The 20,175-nt window shown below is 37.5% G+C and overlaps 1 protein-coding gene across 2 annotated transcripts; it reads right to left on the reverse strand.

Moving 5' to 3' along the window:
* Nucleotides 1-1,904: 1,904 nt before the first annotated feature.
* Nucleotides 1,905-10,532, reverse strand: LOC140167226 (follistatin-like). Of its 2 annotated transcripts, none has more exons than XM_072190572.1 (3): nucleotides 10,036-10,532; nucleotides 2,732-3,028; nucleotides 1,905-2,487 (listed from the first exon to the last, which is right to left on the reverse strand). In XM_072190572.1, exons 1-3 carry the CDS (start codon nucleotides 10,196-10,198, stop codon nucleotides 2,303-2,305), a joined length of 645 nt encoding a protein of 214 aa, XP_072046673.1. In that variant the 5' UTR covers nucleotides 10,199-10,532; the 3' UTR covers nucleotides 1,905-2,302. The 2 variants fall into 2 exon arrangements, with proteins under 2 accessions (XP_072046673.1, XP_072046672.1); XM_072190571.1 differs by having other exon boundaries at nucleotides 2,732-3,031; nucleotides 10,036-10,516.
* Nucleotides 10,533-20,175: the final 9,643 nt, after the last annotated feature.

Genomic DNA, 20,175 nt, shown 5'->3' on the forward strand with positions numbered 1-20,175 from the left:
ATTAAGTGGGCTTATTGCCTCAGCAAAGACAAAATCTGACAATTTTTCATCCCCATTTTCATCCCTGATTTTTTTGGGGTGGGCAACTTTCCCCCTGGCTCCGCCACTGTATTGCCTGGAATCGGCCTCAATGAAAATATCATACTAATTTAAGCCAGTTTCAATCTAAAATAATATCATTTTGGTCAATTTCCCAGGCTCAATTTTGCCCATTACTGATTATTTGATTTCATTTCCAGGATCTGTGATTTCATGAACATTTAAAACACAATAATACTGAATATCATTCAGCACATTTGACCATGAACAGGGATTTACTTTTACTGTGTGGAATGTGTGTGTAAACCACTAAGAATAAACTTGTTACCTGTCAGATTTAATTATGATCTGCCCTTGCCTGTATCTCATTCTCAGTAATTTGGGGTACACATTTAATATTGTAAGATTTCAGTTGAAAAATTTTGAACTGTGTCATGAGAAATGAGGCTGTGTCCCAGGTTCTAGATGTCAATCAGATCTGGGTGGGGAACATTTTGTCCTGAGATGACCTATGTAGCTTGTTGCAAAAATTCTATAAAATGCTGTATATTAAATCACAGATTCTCAATCACAGACCTAGAAGCTCCTAGAGGTAGTGCAATAATTATGGTCCTGGGGAGGGAAAATTGGGTGGACAAGAATTTTGGCTAGTTGAAAGGGAAGCACTTTTTGGCAGGGGGGTCAAGCAATTTTGGGCACACATTCATAGACCATTTAATGTTTGTAAATTGAGATCTAAAAAAATTAATTGGCTTGTGCAAAGTGGGGGGGTGGGGGTTAGCAGGCCGAGAAGGGGATCTTTTTTGGCATGCTGTTTGTAAATTTGGGGGGGGGGGGGTCATAATATAATAATAACTGCACAGCCCCTAAGGTAACTGTGTATGATGTACAATATACTTTCCCAGTTGGGCTATGTTTGGCCATAGTCAAATTTGAATCTTCCACACCTTTTGATGCAAATTGGGAAAATGGTTGGATTTGGAATGGCTCGACTGTGTTAAATTCCAAAATCTTCCACACCTCTCAGGTACATTTTGAAAAAAATTACTGTCAGTTTCTTGCTTAAATATGTACTTATAAGTGAATTACTCAAGCAAAATATGACCTAATTGTTAGAACAAATAAAACAAGAAAGGTGTTTTGCCTTCCATTGTGTTGATGTCATACTGCACTATTACAATTCCCAAAAGTGCTGTTATGACACACCCCTTTAAGTCTTACATAGGTTTGATCATGCTGGTGTTCTAAATATAAACAATTTTAAACAAATCAGCTGGAATTTGAGCATTTCTCCAATTTTCCAGCCGGATTTGAAGGGAAGGCGAATGTCTTCCATAGGGTCCAGCTGGAATTTGAGCATTTTTCCCATTTTCCAGCTGGATTTGAAGGGAAGGCGAATGTTTTCCATAGGGTCCAACTATAATTTGAGAATTTTTCACATTTTCCAGCTGGATTTGAAAGTAAGGCAAATGTCTTCCATAGGGTCCATCTGGAATGGGAGCATTTTTCCCATTCCTGCCGGAAATCACATAAATGCCAATGTCTTCCATAGGGTAATTGGTACTAGAAATTAGGAGCTGCTGGAATTAGAGCTATTTTGTCCATCTTCCAGCCGGAATCTACAAAAATGTCCATGTCTTCCATAGGGTCTTTATAGACTTCTCATATATTTATTGATTTGTTATCTGCTTTATGCCTAATTTAGACCAGCCGGAATTGTACCAAATGTCCATACCTCCTGCTGGAATCTATGCTTAAATTGCCAGCTGGAATTTGAGCTTCTCCCATATTCCAACCGGAATTGCACTTTTTTCAAATGTCTTCCATAGGGGGGGTGCGGAATTCAACTGGAATAGCCCATTGCAACAAGAAATGTCAGTGACTGTCACCCTTACGAGTGAAAAAAACAGCTTATTTAGCCAGTGTCATCGATTTGAATATTAATAATGTTTTTTTCACAATAAATTATAACAGTAATGGAAATAAAACTGAAAATGTTCGTCATTTTTCGGCACAAAAATATGGCAAAAAACGACGTCACGGACATCAACAATAATCTCCTAATTAGCATATGGTCGCCATTCCTCCAACTTGCTCGTCCTGTGATTGGTCCATTATATGTTTATATCTATATCGCTGCCGCTTGGGCGTTGTAGTGCAGGGCAATATATTCAAAAATTGTATTCATCTATTGCTATGGTAGTTAAATCGATTATTACGTCACTTCTTCGGCGAATACCGTTCTAAAATTTTATAGTTTGCTTTAAGAGGCATTAAATAGGCACGCTCCTTCAGAAGCCACTGCAAGATCCATAGTATTAGTGATGCACGCAATAAATTCCAGTACACAATCGGATTCGTAGGTCCTACCGTCGCTACCACATACTTGTTGCAGAGGGTACTCGGTGGTGTTGGCGGGACAGGATGCGGTACATACTGGGATTTCACCTGTATACAAATGAATTAAAAGGTGAAAGGATGATAAGTGGGGTCAGTATCAAATGTGTCTTAAAGAAACATGATGCGATATAGGAGGAAAATACATGCAAAATTTTTAATAATTGTTATCGCATTTTTACAACATTACATTTCCCAAAAAAAATGAACATAATAAAAATGGACATTATTTTGGGTCCTCGTTCTTTGGGTGAAAGTAATGTCACCTTCTTAGGATTTTTTAAAACATACATACCTGTGACGTCTTCCATAGTTGCATGAAGACATTCTTTGGGCAATTTTTTGGCATGTTTTCTTAGTTTCTTGCATTTCTTTTCTGATGACTTTCTATGACCGTTTGGTTTTAATGGTTTGCCATCTGCACCTTTGCAGGGTCCTGGAGAGGCGACCTTTACATCAGCAGTTATCTTTCCCTTACACCGTTCCTTCATTAGGAAACATTCAGAGCGATAGGTCTGGCCGTCTGTGCCACATACGTAGGTCTCTCGCGATGGCTTCTCGCATGCCAGGTTTTCACATACTGGGTCGAACACTTCTGAAATGATATCGTTATAATATAACGCATTAATATATACACATATTATGGGAGGAAAATTAAGGTGTTCTTAAGCGAGGGGGCGGGGAGGAAAGAAGGGAGGAAGAAAGAAGAAGAGAAACCTTCTCGGGTGAGGTTTTGAATCACCTACGTACCTCTCGGGTGCCAGATACGTGTATGGACCTACTTTGCCACGGGGATGTAGTTTGGCCGGTCAAGCTTTCCGTCGCCATTGACTGTTCGCATGATGACGCCATCGCCATCGCATCACGTGGGATACGGATAGCTGCCCGTGCTGTGTGCCCGTACATATGCTTTTGGAGTTTTGATGTTTGGCATCATGGAGCTATCATATACGTGGAGGCGAAATAGATTACGTAATGTTCGCATTGTTCCTATGTGCCGATTTGATTTACCGACAAGCTATTCATCGAAAGGTATGCCTACCTTTTGTTCAGTACAAAAGGGTCCCGCTATTTAAATCGGTAACTAACCTGACAGCGTATTAACGCTTTATCAGGCCATGAAGGTAGTAGAGAAGGAGTGAGCTCGCGTGTTTGTTTTTTTTCGATTAATATCGTTATGAATTCGGCAGACGGCCAAATCCGGATTCGGCTTTAGGTAAATTCATTTTACGCATGCATTACTTTTGAATTTTAGAACAAGGGATCATTGCTGTATATAATAGAGGGCAGCATATCAATTTTTTTAACGGGGATCAGATCGTTATGAATTCAGCAGACGGCCGAATCCGATTCGGCTTTTGGTAAATTCATTCACTTGGCATGCATTACTTTTGAATTAGAGAACAAGGGATCAATCCGTTACCTATAGAGGGCAGCATATCGATTTGTTAACGGTTATCGTATTTGACCGTACTGTGAGTCACCGTTAGCTAACCCTGTATGCCGCCCTCTTTTTTAATACTTACGGTACTATGCTGTTATCATCTAATCTCCGTTAAAAAAATTGATATGCTGCCCTCTGTTATGTATAGCATTGATCCCTTATTCTCAAATTCAAAAGTAATGAATGCGTAAAATGAATTTACCAAAAGCCGAATCCGGATTCGGCCGTCTGCAGAATTCATAACGAGATGATTCCTGCAAAAATGTGCAGTTTTTGAGAAAAGCGCCAAATTTGATTTTCCAAGCCAATTTTTTTCGGTCCACCATAACAACTTAACCTAAATATCCATATTGATGAAAATTGCATCTTCGAGGAAAATGATCAAGGCCTTTTTTAATTATTCAAAAAATAATTTTGTTTTGATTTCCCCATTTTATGGTCTAAGTGCATAAAAACCTTTGAAATTGATTCATGCATGACTAAGGGAGTGCTCATAAATACTTTTTGGGGGGGGGGGGTAAAAACATTAAGCGGCTGACGCAGGGTAACCTTGTCAATCTAATACTTCATCTATTGTGTCCAATACTTAATCTGATAAGTGATCGATGTATATCGATAAAAATAGGATCAAGATCATGGAATTATTTTCGCACAGTGGTCCTCTGGGGATAATTGCCTATCGATTGGATTGATCATGGATATAAACGTATTGGTGATGTCATAAGCGTAACTTTGGTGGACAATAGAATCCATTAGCCGCTTGTGTTTAAAAGTTGGAACCTCGGACATCAATCTTTTTTGATCCCCCCCTAAAAAAGTGTGGATTTTGTTTTGATCCCCATTTTTATGGTTTAAAATTTCATGTCCTAAAAAGAACCAAAAACATATGTTATAAACTCATTAGCTAAAATTTACAGTTATTACTCATTGGAGTCATAGTATTACACCCAAAGTGCGCACATTTGTTGATTTGTAGCTTTATTAAAATAACTTACTTAACACTCATGCGCGCGGAGCGGACAAACAGTTTGAAATGTGTGCATGCTTTGTCGTACATGTTACCCCGGACTTGTATCCTCAAATTTTTGCCCCCCCCCCCTGTTTAAGGACTGAATTTTGTTGACCCCCTTTTTAGAACCATTTTTTATCCCTCCATATTTTCTAACCTCCTCTGCCCCACCTAATAAACTTGTTTATGGGGATTACTATACGGTATTAAAAACATACATTTAATATGAACTTTGAAGAAAAAAAATGAATTGGTTCCAGAAAGTGATGAGGATTGAGGAGAGAGGCGGTCGTGAAACGAATTTATTTTGTATGTGGCCTTATATGAAGGGTATAAATAGTTTTAATAACATTCAAAAACAGTTTTGAAAACTTGCTGCAAACCAAAATGTTATAAAGTGTTAATATTTACCCAAAATATTTAACATTTAACACTTTGACAATATTTTAAAAGGTGTTGTTGTTTGTTTGTTGTTTTCTTTTGTTTGTTTTTTAATCAAAAGTTTTTAATCACTGATTATACTGGGCTGAGATTTTCCATAGCGACAGTAAAATGTGCCTCTCTTTCGTTCGCAACAACATCTCGTCCTGCAAATTTTCCTCTTAATTTCTCAACCCAAATCTGGAGGGGCACAATTCAAGAATAAAAATTCCTCTAAAAGGGAAAGCCAGCCTCGATGCAGAAGTGGTCTTGTAACAGGTTTGAGTGGAAACTTTATGGTAGTAGGCTGTGCTGAAATGTGTTTGAAAATGGTGTTCGGAAGCAATATTATTTGCACTGGTGTTAAGTTATATTCTATATTTGGATACACGTATAATAAATAATTTGTCAACAACAACAAATTATCAAAGTTGAGCGCAATGCTGGTCCCATCTTCCGTAGGAATTCCATAACGGTTGCGCGCATGTGTGTCTATTAAAGTAAAAGAGTTATCACTGTTATGTATCAATGCAATAGTAGTTGACTGTAATGTCAATAGCATGTGAGTAGATATGGTAGTTCCTATAGATATTCCTGTTTGTATGTCATATGAATTCACGTCAGCATTTTCAGCATTACTTGTAAATGCAGTGGTACCATATATCATATCAAATCCGTATTCAATTTGAAAATTTTGTTGGAACATTGCTGTAAATACAGGAAGGTCTTGATGCATCAAGTATACTGGTATCCGTTTTCCTATACACAATACACAGTGCTCTCACCATTGACGCGTGACCCCTACAAATGATGTATGTTGGGAGAATGGACACTTGCCTAGTTAACATCACTGTGTGAAAAATAACCAGCCAATATTTTATTTATTCTCCAAAACTTCTAGCAAATATATTTCTCTAACATGACCTAAAATTACAGCTAGGTTAGATGTTCAGAAATGGTCGCACTTTTGTAAAATATGAGTGAGGGCAAGGCATAGCTAGCCAACTCCCCGTGTTATTTGAATGGAGATTTGACCGAAAATATTGGTATCGGACCGCTCACTTCTGAAGGATGCCACAAAAAACCCGGTAAAAGCTACATTTAAATTATTCTAAATAGGTTCTAGAAAATAAAGTTTTGTAACATGTCCTAAATTTTTAGCTAATTTAGGTGTTTGGAGAGGGTCGTACTTTTGTGTTTTAGGAAGGACATGTAAACGACAGATAACACCAAAAATATGAAGAAATTATTTCTAAACCGTGTTAAGTCAAAAATCATTATGTTGCTCATTTTCAAGAATGCTGGTTTACAAAAAGCACGACATTGTCTGATTTCGTGAACAAAGCCACACATAACATTGTTTCCTTTCGTTTCCTTTATAATCGGTTACCCAACTGAAGCTATGAATACCAGCTTTATTGCGATATCGCACATGAAAACAGTCACTTGTGCACAACCAGAGAAGATCCGATTTAATCAGTTGAGCTGTTTCAATGAGTGTTATCTTGGTTTAATAGCTTTTAATGGGGTTAAGTCCTGCAAAGGTCGAGATGAATTCTACTGTAGACATGACTGCATCATGGTCAATGTGAAAGGCATTTTAGGATCACGGCTTACTATATACATCCATGTTACATGACAGTCCACCAAACCATCAACGGTGAGAAGATGTACACTGAAACTGCAGAAAACATTAACTCCTAATCTCCTGTCAACTCTTTAATTCATTATTGTTCATTATTATTAATTCATTATTGTTCTCTAAATTGTTCTGTTCTGGTTTTATTTGTCTTTTCAGCTTTTTACCCACGATATTTCAATTTCCAATTTTTTAATACCATAACTTACGAACTCAATTTCTTCGCTTAGGAATGTCCGATTTTATTGGGGAAAACGGCGTTGTGGAGCAAAATAGCTCTTTATGTGAAAGCCTCCAAATTTATAAGCTGTCCAAAAGATGTCTGTTTTTGACATGATACACCATGTTTATTGGGGATTATTTAGACATGCGCATCATGCATGAAGTTTGGGTTTTTCTGATGTTGCTAGATGGATTTTGCTGCTGTTGCTGGGTGCTTGGAACAATGAAATTGAGACTTAAGATCCAAAACATTCTCATCTAATAGTGCACAGTTCTCTAATCCCAATACAGTTGTACATTCACTGAACATGCACACGGCATGATGTATAGAGTTTGGCTTTTTCTTATGTTGCTGGATGATATAGCTGCTGTTGCTGGGTGTTTGGAACAATAAAATAAGAGTACATCAGATTTATGCAGAGATAAACGGTTCCTAGTATAGGAAACAGTGGATTTATAATTGGTTCAGTTAACCAGGCCAAGAGAGACTCATAATCTATGCACATAAATGATGAAATCCTATTCAACTAAACAAAAAAAAATGATCAAGTGATCCAATAAATAGTATTGACCCATTGACTTCTTTTAAAAACAAACAAAAGACTTCCCATTGTTGAGTGGCCAATAAAGATAATATAATTTGTTTATGCTGTAGGCTATACAAAAATAATTAGTATAAATATGTTTGCCGATCGGGAAGTTTTTATATTGAAGCTAAGTACATGGCTTTTTGCAGTTTTAGTTTAAAGTGTCAATTATTTACATTTCAAAATTTAATTCATACATGCGATACTGCTATTATTTAAAAAATGGCTTTTTTTGGTTTTTTTTTCATATCCGCCTCGTTTTCTTCACCACACCTCTGCAACGACGTGTTATATACTGCATGGTATGGACTTTACAACGAACTCATCTGCGTCACTGACTTCATGTAATTTTAAACAGGTAAGAAATATGTGTTGAAGGTTTACTTTAAGGGCTGGGGTATGAACGTTTGGACAGTATTTATTTTGGCACATTAGAGCACATCAGACCTATCGAATTGCATTCTGAATACGAAGCATGTCATTCTGATATCAAATAATTTTGAATTTGTGAAATTCGCAATTTAATACACATTTTACGACAAATCATTAAAAATTGATATTTTTGATATTTAACAGTACTTGAAGTAAACTTTATAAATCTGATGATTTATACTTAAAGTGTATGTAGGTGGGTTGAAAAGCCGACGATCAATTGAAAATTTTGACCTTTCGTATTGAAGATATGGATTTTTTTCCCCAAAACACCAACAAAAATTAGGTCTTTTTGGGAAAAAATTCATATCTTCAATATGAAAGGTCAAAATTTTCAATTGACCGTCGGCTTTTCCTCCCAGCTACATACACTTTAAGAATATATCATTAGATTTATATCATTTACTTCGAGGACTGTTATATATCAAAAATTCGAAAAATATCAAATTTTTATAATTTGTCATAAAATTTGTATTATATTGTGATTTTCAAAAAATGAAAATTATTTGATATCAGAAAGACATGCCTCGTATTCAGAATACATTTCGATAGGTCTGAGGTGCTCTCATGTGCCACAAAAAATACTATCGAAACGCAATAAACGCTCATTTTAGATCCCTTAATACATGAACAATTGCCATCATGTTACCAGTATGCGTAGTACAAGGTGGATGCCATCAAGGACATCCAATGCTTGGTGAATATGCTGGTCGACAATGTACAGCAATTGCCTTAACTTTTTACTAATGTCAATCATAAATCCGGTTTCTGAATGGACTAGCGAGAACATGCTGTACAGTATTTGTGAAGGAACTCAATTGTATGCCTCAAACACATCGTTCAAAACACAATCAGTTCGCTAAGACTAAAATAGTACCATCGCTCACAATATAAAATAAACCCCTTCGTGCTTTTTGACCATCAAAACATCATAAAAGCACAATGATAATCAATATTACGATGACATTGGCATACTGAAGTCAATTGGACGGCGAACTTGACATTCACGTGATAACACGTCAATATTAAACAACACGCGTACTAATATTAAAAATTTTTCGGTAATTCGCCAAAATTTCCAGAAGAAATTAAGGGAGTATACATGAATACTTTTGTAAGAGTTGGGAAAAACTTACCTCGGACAAAAACTTGCCTCGAACATCAATTTTTTTAAACCAACCATCAATTCGACGACGTCCAATAACAACAATGCTTACTATAAATTCTTCCCTAACACGTGTAATATTAAAATCTAAACCAAAATAAACAAAAACACCTTCGTACATAAAACATCGTCATTCAACTTTATGATTGTTCCCTAATACGTCACAATCGCCATAGCTTCATCGTGCAAGGCTTTCACGTCATCATGGTTATTGGTGATATGCTGTATAACATGGACGATATCCTTACATTTAGGCATAAACGTATAATATTTAAGCCATAAATAATTCAAATATAACTTTGGAAATACTCACTCGTTTTCGTTCGTTGAAACGGCAAAACATACTTACTTTTCCTAACAAATCGAATTAAAATATTTTTAAAAAAATTTAACCACAAAAAGTAAAAAAAAAAAATCAGTCCAATACCACTAAAATATAATCTCTTGAGTAAACTGACCCCAAACCTGAAACAGATCCAGCCCCGAATGGGCTGGCGAAAAGTGATTTTTTGAGTTCTGTTTTCGCCGCTGGTCTGTGCCGAATTGATCAAGTTAGTGTACAAAACGTATTTTAATGTTAAAACATACACTTGGCCGATGATTTAAAGTCAGTGTTCCCCGGGCAGTGTTCAAGTTGAAATGCGTATCTTTCACAGAAACACGATCAATCAAAATTCTTACCTGGGGTTTGTCCACGGCCTTGTTTGTTAGGTTTCTTATCCCCTTCACCATGTCTACCATGCCCTCCAGCTCCTCCATCATGACCACCTTTCTTTCCGCTGGGTTTTGCTGTAGCTAACAACACACACAATCCCAGCACTAAAAACACCACATAAACCTTCATAATGGTTGAATTTCTTGATGTATTATCCAAAGCCCTTTTTTTTTATCTCAATTTATGGTGTGAACTCACAACGTATATCGCAGTGGTGTGCATGAGCTGAGGTAGATGAGGTGAATATAACAAGAAATTTTGTCGGCTTTTATGGCGCCTCTAAATTCAAAATTCGCTCTAACACTCTCCCGAAGACAGTAACGTAAAATTTGTAAATGGACACCAGACTATTGTAAATTTTGTAATATTGATCACGAGGATGCAAAACACTTCCTTTTCACATGTCACGTCACTCACTTAACACAATCAGGGCTGATGAATACAGTAAACTTGAGAAAGAGCTAATCAATTTAAATGGTATTGATATTTGGGTGCACACCAGTAAATAGCTCCCATTGACTTTCTGTACAAACAGGGTCCAGGAAAACGTAATTTTCTTGACTCCAGAGCGACTCAGTTCTTCAAAACTTACCCTTTCTGGCAGTCAAAGGTCAGATGAAGTCATCTATTGTAGAAATTATATACGGAGTCCAGCATTTTTTTCCAGAAAAATGCCGACTAGATCACCCTATAGCCCATACAGCGTACGCCACCTTACAAATAGCTTGGTGTTTCTGAAATGTAACACATTTTGAAAGCTTAGCCAAATTGTAATAAAAAGTCAGATCCTGCTCATTTTTCACAGACAATCTATTTCCCAGGCCTAAATGAGGATTAAATATGAATCAGGGCCTAATAGTTGGGTTTTAAGCCTTTTCTAATGGATTGAATTCAGTCGTATTGCACGTTTCCTCGTTTGAAACACTGATTTTTTTTCTCCCAGGGTGTAGGAGACTTGTATTTACTGGTGTGCACTCTAAAGAATTTTTATGTTTTTAAGTTTATTTAATAAATCATAAATTTGGACATTGGTAAACTTAATTAGACTGGTTTCTTTCAGTTTGAAGGGGCTTTTACTTTGCAAATCAGCTAATTGACATGACTATTTTTAGAATATTTTGCTATCTACTGCTGATAGCAATGACAAAAATTCTAATTTCATGATTTCCCATTTTAATCTCTCTAAATAAGAGCAAGCAAACATGAAGATAAGCAAATTGCAAAAGCAAATGAGGAGAAAATACATGGCCAGTGGTGTAGCATCATAGGGGTGGGGTGGGGGGGTGGTTGCAGGGGTGTGTGTGTGGGGGGGGTGAAAGGGCATCATGTCCCCTGTCAATCGATTTAAAATTTTGAAAATCCCTGAGGAAAATTGCAGAAAAGGTGCTTTGGTGCCCCTAGGGCCTGGTGATGCTCCCTCCCCATAGTGATCTGTGACACCCCCCCCAGGATATCTCATGCTACACCCCTGTACATGGCTAGTAACTATATAACATAAGCCCTGGGAGTAGAGCCTGGATACAGTGATGAAAATTAGCTTGCCTAAAACAAGCTGACCAAAAATGGTCAGTGTAATTTTTAAGCTTACCAACATTGTGTCCAATGCAGGTTCCATTCAGCCAATGACAGCCTTCTAAATGCATGCTCGAACCATGGTTGGAATGATTTTCTTAAGCTTTTGCAGTTCTATATGATAGAGAACGACAGCAGTGCCAAATTTGGAAGTCTCGCGATGCATGATCATGCATCGTCTTACAATGCTATCAGTGATCGAGTGATCCGAGTATGCATTTCACTGATTTTGTACACAAATCTTACCTTTATACTCCTTCAATAGTCAAAAATCTGCAGGTAGTTTGCTAAACAAGCTAGAAACCACCTAATTGATATGCTACACAGTCATTTGTAGCTTCGCTTTGAAGGATTTTATCGATAACAATTTAAAACTCGAAGGAAAACAATGTGACCGAGGTCAAAAGGTCAAAATTGTAAAGAATTTTTATGTTTTTAAGTTTATTTAATAAATCATAAATTTGGACATTGGTAAACTTAATTAGACTGGTTTCTTTCAGTTTGAAGGGGCTTTTACTATGCAAATCAGCTAATTGACATGGTACTATTTTTAGAATATTTTGCTATCTACTGCTGATAGCAATGACAAAAATTCTAATTTCATGATTTCCCATTTTAATCTCTCTAAATAAGAGCAAGCAAACATGAAGATAAGCAAATTGCAAAAGCAAATGAGGAGAAAATACATGGCCAGTGGTGTAGCATCATAGGGGTGGGGTGGGGGTGGTTGCAGGGGTGTGTGTGGGGGGGGGGGTGAAAGGGCATCATGTCCCCTGTCAATCGATTTAAAATTTTGAAAATCCCTGAGGAAAATTGCAGAAAAGGTGCTTTGGTGCCCCTAGGGCCTGGTGATGCTCCCTCCCCATAGTGATCTGTGACACCCCCCCACCCCAGGATATCTCATGCTACACCCCTGTACATGGCTAGTAACTATATAACATAAGCCCTGGGAGTAGAGCCTGGATACAGTGATGAAAATTAGCTTGCCTAAAACAAGCTGACCAAAAATGGTCAGTGTAATTTTTAAGCTTACCAACATTGTGTCCAATGCAGGTTCCATTCAGCCAATGACAGCCTTCTAAATGCATGCTCGAACCATGGTGGGAATGATTTTCTTAAGCTTTTGCAGTTCTATATGATAGAGAACGACAGCAGTGCCAAATTTGGAAGTCTCGCGATGCATGATCATGCATCGTCTTACAATGCTATCAGTGATCGAGTGATCCGAGTATGCATTTCACTGATTTTGTACACAAATCTTACCTTTATACTCCTTCAATAGTCAAAAATCTGCAGGTAGTTTGCTAAACAAGCTAGAAACCACCTAATTGATATGCTACACAGTCATTTGTAGCTTCGCTTTGAAGGATTTTATCGATAACAATTTAAAACTCGAAGGAAAACAATGTGACCGAGGTCAAAAGGTCAAAATTGTACAGGGTGCACACCAGTAAATAGCTCCCATTGACTTTCTGTACAAACAGGGTCCAGGAAAACGTCATTTTCTTGACTCCAGAGCGACTCAGTTCTTCAAAACTTACCCTTTCTGCAAGTCAAAGGTCAGATGAAGTCATCTATTGTAGAAATTATATACGGAGTCCAGCATTTTTTCCCAGAAAAATGCCGACTAGATCACCCTATAGCCCATACAGCGTACGCCACCTTACAAATAGCTTGGTGTTTCTGAAATGTAACACATTTTGAAAGTTTAGCCAAATTGTAATAAAAAGTCAGATCCTGCTCATTTTTCACAGACAATCTATTTCCCAGGCCTAAATGAGGATCAAATATGAATCAGGGCCTAATAGTTGGGTTTTAAGCCTTTTCTAATGGATTGAATTCAGTCGTATTGCACGTTTCCTCGTTTGAAACACTGATTTTTTTCTCCCAGGGTGTAGGAGACTTGTATTTACTGGTGTGCACTCATTTGGGAATTATTCATCTCTGGTCACTTAGACGTCAAGTAATTAATATGACCCTTTGAAGTGTAAAATTGTTTGATAAGGCCAAATAAAAAAAATGTTTCACGTCCCCTCCGCTTCCTTTTTTGAGGGTTCTTCAATGTAACAAAACAGTTTTTTTCTCAATCAAGATTCTCGAAAATGTTCCCAAAAACGGGCTTTTAAAATTTAATCGGTACTGTATTAAGGTTCTTCCCCATGGCAACATTATTTCTTTGATCGATTTGTAGTACAATACAAATAAAAATTCCTTTAAAAGGAATAGGGCGGCCAAATGAAAAATTGTCAAGAGAAATAAAAGAATGAGTAAGTCAAGTTCACAATTAAAAACAGGGAAAATATGACACAACTATCGATTTCCAATGGGGGAATAACACAAAACGTATAAACAAAGTTAAAAGAGTTTTTAACTTTATACGTTTATACGTTTGTTATTCCCCATTGGAGGTTGTGTCATATTTTCCTTGATTTTAATCTTATCTATTGATTATCCTTTGTTCTCTGCTGGTCAGTTGGAACAGATTTTCCCTGTTTTTATATTAACCCTTCACATCATAACAGAAGACGTTTCATGTTAACATTTTATATAAAACATTGTTATAAAACTTTTGTAGATAATAGTTATTTAAATAAAACATTTTCGTAATCATACCTAGAGTTTTTTTTTATCATCAGATAGAAAGACTTCTGCTCATCTTCTCTGGTGAGACAACAGGGCTGGGGTATCTTTCCATATCAAAGTTTGACATATCAATTTCCTCAATATGTTGTTTTGATACAACTTATGAGGGGAAAAGTTTGATTTTACAATATTTCGATATTATTTTTGAACTTTGTAACTTTATTATGATTAACATAACCGTATTTCAAAGCGTCAAACTATATCATTATTTTGTCCCAACAAAAATAATCCAGGGAATAAAATATTCATTCATATGTTTATTTATTTTATTCAACCTGGGCCATTTCTCACTGGTGCACATGCATTCTAATAATTTGTCTATAATACCTTATACAAGCATTAGCAAGCACTATTTGTCACAAGATTTGAAAAGTAAATAGCCTATGTACACACTGAACAGTGTTCAGTGTGTACACAATGCACATACAAGCTGTATTTAAGTACATGCCGAAGCTATCAGTATAAAATGATATATATGACCTTCACGATACTATTAATTTAGCCCAAAGATTAGGAAAACTAGCAAAACTGGTGAACTGGTACTGTTCAAATAAAACATCTGCAAATCTTGCTGCAATTTCCAAATAGTATTTCTATTACTAAAATAATTATTTTTGTTATTTCTTTTAATACAAACACATTACTGCCTATGATGACTTTATCGTATTACTTACATATCAAAATCAAGTAATAATTACAAAACTCGCCGTAAACTATCACCTCTGTGGGTGATTGGGATATAACCGGCACGAATATTTTCTCAACACTGCGGCATGTGAGAAAGTAGGTCAATAGTCAGAGAATACAGGGCGGGTGCGGCGTGCCGCACCCGCCCAAAAAAGAAGAAAACAATCACTCGGCGTGGTTTTATACGGGGCGCACATTTGAAAAAAAAAACGTCATGGATCGCGTTTTTGATCTTGTGAACATGGTGCGATTACGAAAACTCACATGTTCCACTGAATATCTGTGGAAAACTACAAGCAAACCTTCAAAAATAGATAAGCGGCAGTCTACTGTTCACTCCATGACGGACCAGCGGGAACTCGGCACACCATCACGAACTGTTGGCTGTTGGCTCTGATTATTGTCGCCTGTCTACCTTCTATCTACTTCATAATGTCCGTACTGTTAATCAACAAGGGAAAATCCATCAGCTATTCATGGGCTGTGCTGATGCAGGTATTGACATTGCCGGAATTCAAGACATCGTCTCATTACACCAAGCCCAACTGATGAACTTTGGTCAGACGATAGGAACTGGGTTTTAATATTCAGTTCTGCTACCAAGCAAAGACATGGAGGAGTGGGTCTGGTCATGTCCAAGCACATTCACAGATGTCTTAAGAGTGTTGAAGCTGTTTCCGAGAGGATACTATTTGTAACATTCCATGGTAACCCACAGCTTAGCATCACTGTTGTCAGACGATAGGAACTGGGTTTTAATATTCAGTTCTGCTACCAAGCAAAGACATGGAGGAGTGGGTCTGGTCATGTCCAAGCACATTCACAGATGTCTTAAGAGTGTTGAAGCTGTTTCGAGAGGATACTATTTGTAACATTCCATGGTAACCCACAGCTTAGCATCACTGTTGTATATGCACCCACTGAGTGCTCAACATCTTCTGACAAGGAGGAATTCTATTCATCACTATCTGACCACCTGGATGGTATGAAAAAGCACAACATCCATCTCATCCTCGGCGATTTTAATGCCAGAATAGGAGCAGATAGTCATCTTTTTCCATCCTTGGGTCATTGGTCCATACTGCTACCATGATTCAACAAATGACAATGGTGAGCGCCTGGTCAACACTTGCCAGGAGTACATCTCAGACCAGCCCAGATGAGATTCCGCCAACCCAGGACCGTCTCTGGACTTGGACCCATCCAGCTGGATCAACCCATGCACAGTTAGATCACATTCTAATAAACAGCAAGTGGGTAAATTCTCTCCGCAACTGTCGAGCATACAACTCAGTAGAAGTGGACTCCGATCATCGTATTGTGAGCGTCCGTCTAGCTGCCAGTCTGCGAACAAGCAAAGGAAAACCTTGCAAGAGACCAAAATTCAACTGGAAGAAGTTGCAAGATCCTGATACAAAGGAGGAATTTCAGCTGGAGCTACCAAACAGATTCCAGGTCTTGTGCATGGACGATGCCACACCCATCTCTGATAGGTAGGAGACCTTTGAAACAGCGGTGCTGAGAAAGTTATTGGAAAGCAAGAGCCATGCGGACTACCAAGTTGGGTATCAGATTCAACCATCAGACTTAAACTTGAAAGGGATGAAGCCAAAAAGAGGTACTCCATTTCAAAGTCTCGTCAAGCTAGAGAAAGATGGAGGAACTTGAACACCAGCCTTAACAACTCTTATAAAGCTGACGAGCTTGCTACCCTCAATAAGCAGATGGAAGACCTGAAGCTGGCCGACGCGAGATGGGGAATTACACCACCACCTGGAAAATCATACACTCGCTTTCTGGGAAGAACTCAAGGAAAGGGGTGAAAGTCAAAAAGAGGGATAGCACAGCCCCAACCAGTGACCATGAACTGCTTGAGGAATGGAAGAAATAGTTTAGCTCACTCCTTAACAACGGCAGTGGCACAGCAGCTTCAGAACTTCCCGCACCAGCTGTTGAAGATCTTCCTATCATCACTGAGCCCCCAACTCGCGAAGAAGTAGTCAAAGCAATAGCAGCCATGAAGACCAACAAGGCAGCAGCATTGGACTGTGCTATAACTGCTGAAGCACTTCAGGGAGGAGGGGATAGCATGATAGATATGATTCTCAAATTCTGCATGGAAGTATTCTCAACGCTGACACCGCCACGTCAGTGGGTCACAAATGTCATCATTCCTCTACCAAAGAAAGGCGACCTCTCTCTCATGACAAACTGCCGTGGTATTTCGCTTATGTCCATTGCCGCAAAAGTGTACAACAAGATCCTTTTGAACAGGATCCGACCTCACATTGATCCTCTACTGAGAAGCAACCAGGCTGGCTTTAGATCAGGTCGCAGCTGTGCTCAGCAAATACACATTTTGAGGAGGATCATGGAAGGCTTCAAGGAGTACCAAATTCCATTGACAGTCACTTTTGTGGACTTCAAAAAAGCCTTCGACTCCATCAACAGGTCCGTCATGTTTTTAGTGCTGCGGCATTATGGAATACCAAAGGTTGTGGTAAATGCCATCCAGGTGCTCTACAAGGACTCCAATAGTGCCGTTATGGTAGATGGAAGTATCTCAGAGCCTTTCCAAGTAACAACTGGAGTGCTTCAGGGTGATGTGTTAGCACCATTCCTGTTCATTATCCTGGTAGATTACCTTCTGAAGAAATCAACTTCTGGAATTGACGCTGGAATTGTTACCTACCCACGTCGGTCAAGCAGGTATCCTGCTAGGATGCTGAATGACCTGGATTTTGCTGATGATATTGCCCTGTTGGAATCTTCCACAGCCCGGGCCCAGTCGCAGCTTACTAGGACTGCAACTGCAGCAGCAGATCTAGGCCTTGTCATCAGCGCACCTAAGACAGAATATATGACTGCAAACTGTAACGTCCAACCAGCACTTGAAGTCTATGGTAGTACCATCAACCATGTCACAGATTTTAAGTACTTGGGTTCCAAGATGGGCTCTAGTGCTGGAGACCTAAAAAGAAGAAAAGCACTAGCCTGGGCAGCTTTCTGGAAACTGAAACGCCTTTGGAGAAGCCCTTCCCTGCCAATCGAAACAAAAATCAAGCTGTTTGAGACAACTTGTGTTACTGTCTTTCTGTACGGGTGTGAGTCATGGGTAATCACCAAAGACATGGAAAACAAAATCAATGCCTTTGCAACATCTTGCTACAGAGTCATGTTAAACATCCAGCACCTCCTGGGAGATACTGAAGGGATGTTGCAGCCAAACAAAATTGTTTCGCTTGCCCAAGATCGCAATAGTTGGAGAAATCTTGTAGTCGCCTGCTCCGCAGCCGACTGATGATGATGATGACATGGTGCGTAAAAAGCCTTTAAACGAAGGATTTTCAAATTTATTCTAAAAAATTGTATAAACACACACAAAAAAATGTTAAGCTTCATCCAATGCACCAACATTTCACTCGCTGCTATATTTGATTACTGAGAAAACTCTGTTTTCGAGAACAACTTTATACGTCTTTTATACGTTTTTTATACGTCTATAGTTACGGTTACATTATTTTCTGCAAAATGTGCAAATTCTAGCAATAGTTCTATTAATTTATCAAGCTACATAGTCTTACATCTAGTACTGACAATCGACATCATCCTTAAGGGAAGGGGTATGAACGTTTGGACAGTATTTATTGTGGGACATTAGAGCACATCAGACATATTGAATTGCATTCTGAATACGAAGAATGGCCTTCTGATATCAAATAATTTTGATTTTTTGAAATTCGCAATGTAATACACATTTTACATTATGGCAAATCATTAAAAATTGATATATTTGATATTTAACAGTACTGGAAGTAAACTTGATAAATCTGATGATTTATACTTAAAGTGTATGTAGGTGGGATGAAAAGCCGACGATCAATTGAAAATTTTGACCTTTCGTATTGAAGATATGGATTTTTAGTTGTAGCTCCGTGGTTGTAGTGCTGGGCTGTTCAAAAATTGTATTCCTCTATTGCTATACCAGAATTCCAATAAGATATTTAAATGCATGATTCAACATTGCCTTTTATACAGACACTATGTGTTATAGCATGATAAACACAAAAAGTTTTATCGTTTTGTCGGATTATATAAAGGGTATGTTATAGAGGGTATAAAACGTTTAAATAACATTCAAAAACATGTTTGACACCTTTCTGCAAAATATTCTAATATAATGTTACTTGAAGATATATGTTTGCCAAAATATAGTTTACACACACATTTTGATAGTGGTTATTTTTCATATTTATAACGTTTGAAAAACATTTCTATGACCTTTATATAACTCAATATTTAAATGTCATTACGACGTTTTGCCCAAAACAAAACCAGATTATAACAAGTTTATAACGCATTAAAATCGTTTTTGTGTTTGCTGGGTTGTCACATTATTCGTATACATGGTATAGTCAAATTCCAAGGTTTGCACAATCTCAAAGCCATGATTTAATTGACATAAATTTGATTTTAATTATGTTTACGTTCGTAAGTTAGTAACCACAAAGTTAGAAAGTTCGGAAGGATCACATTTTAAAGGTAACAATAAGTTCTCCTCAATTTTCAAAATTAAAAAGAAAAAGCAGCGTATAAGCAACGTGTAAAGGGTATCCGAAAAATTAAAATTGAGAATTTACAGACAATTCTTGTGGACATTGAGTCAAATATAATACCGTAAAACCCGTCTACAAGCATATAGTGTGCTTCTGATGAAAGCTACATTAATCCAGTCGCCATTATGGAGTTTGAGCAAATAAATTACGGATCCAAGCATATACAAACAAGTATTATTTTAAGACCGATCTATTGTATTTGGTATATTAACACTTGCTTCGAATTAATTAAGCTTTTATAAAAAAAAAAACACTACATATGCTTGTAGACGGGGTTTTACGGTATTTTGACTAAGTATGTACCACTACAATACAGTTTAAGAGAGAGTAAAATAAAATGTGAACCTAAAACAAACATAATGCTCTTTCGTCTACGTATGAGCATTTTACATTGTATATGATTAATTAATGGACAATTAGTTATGTACTTATCTATTATATCTATCTTGCTATATATCTATTCATTTATTGTATTAATGTATTTATCACAATTGTGCATTCATTCTGGCTCTTTGAATCTCAGGTGAGTGTTCATTATGTTTGTCAACATTCTTAAATTAACAATTTGGTATTTTTTGGGTTAAATTG

The sequence above is a fragment of the Amphiura filiformis genome, chromosome 13 (assembly GCF_039555335.1).
Source record: "Amphiura filiformis chromosome 13, Afil_fr2py, whole genome shotgun sequence".
Taxonomy (NCBI): Eukaryota; Metazoa; Echinodermata; class Ophiuroidea; order Amphilepidida; family Amphiuridae; genus Amphiura; species Amphiura filiformis.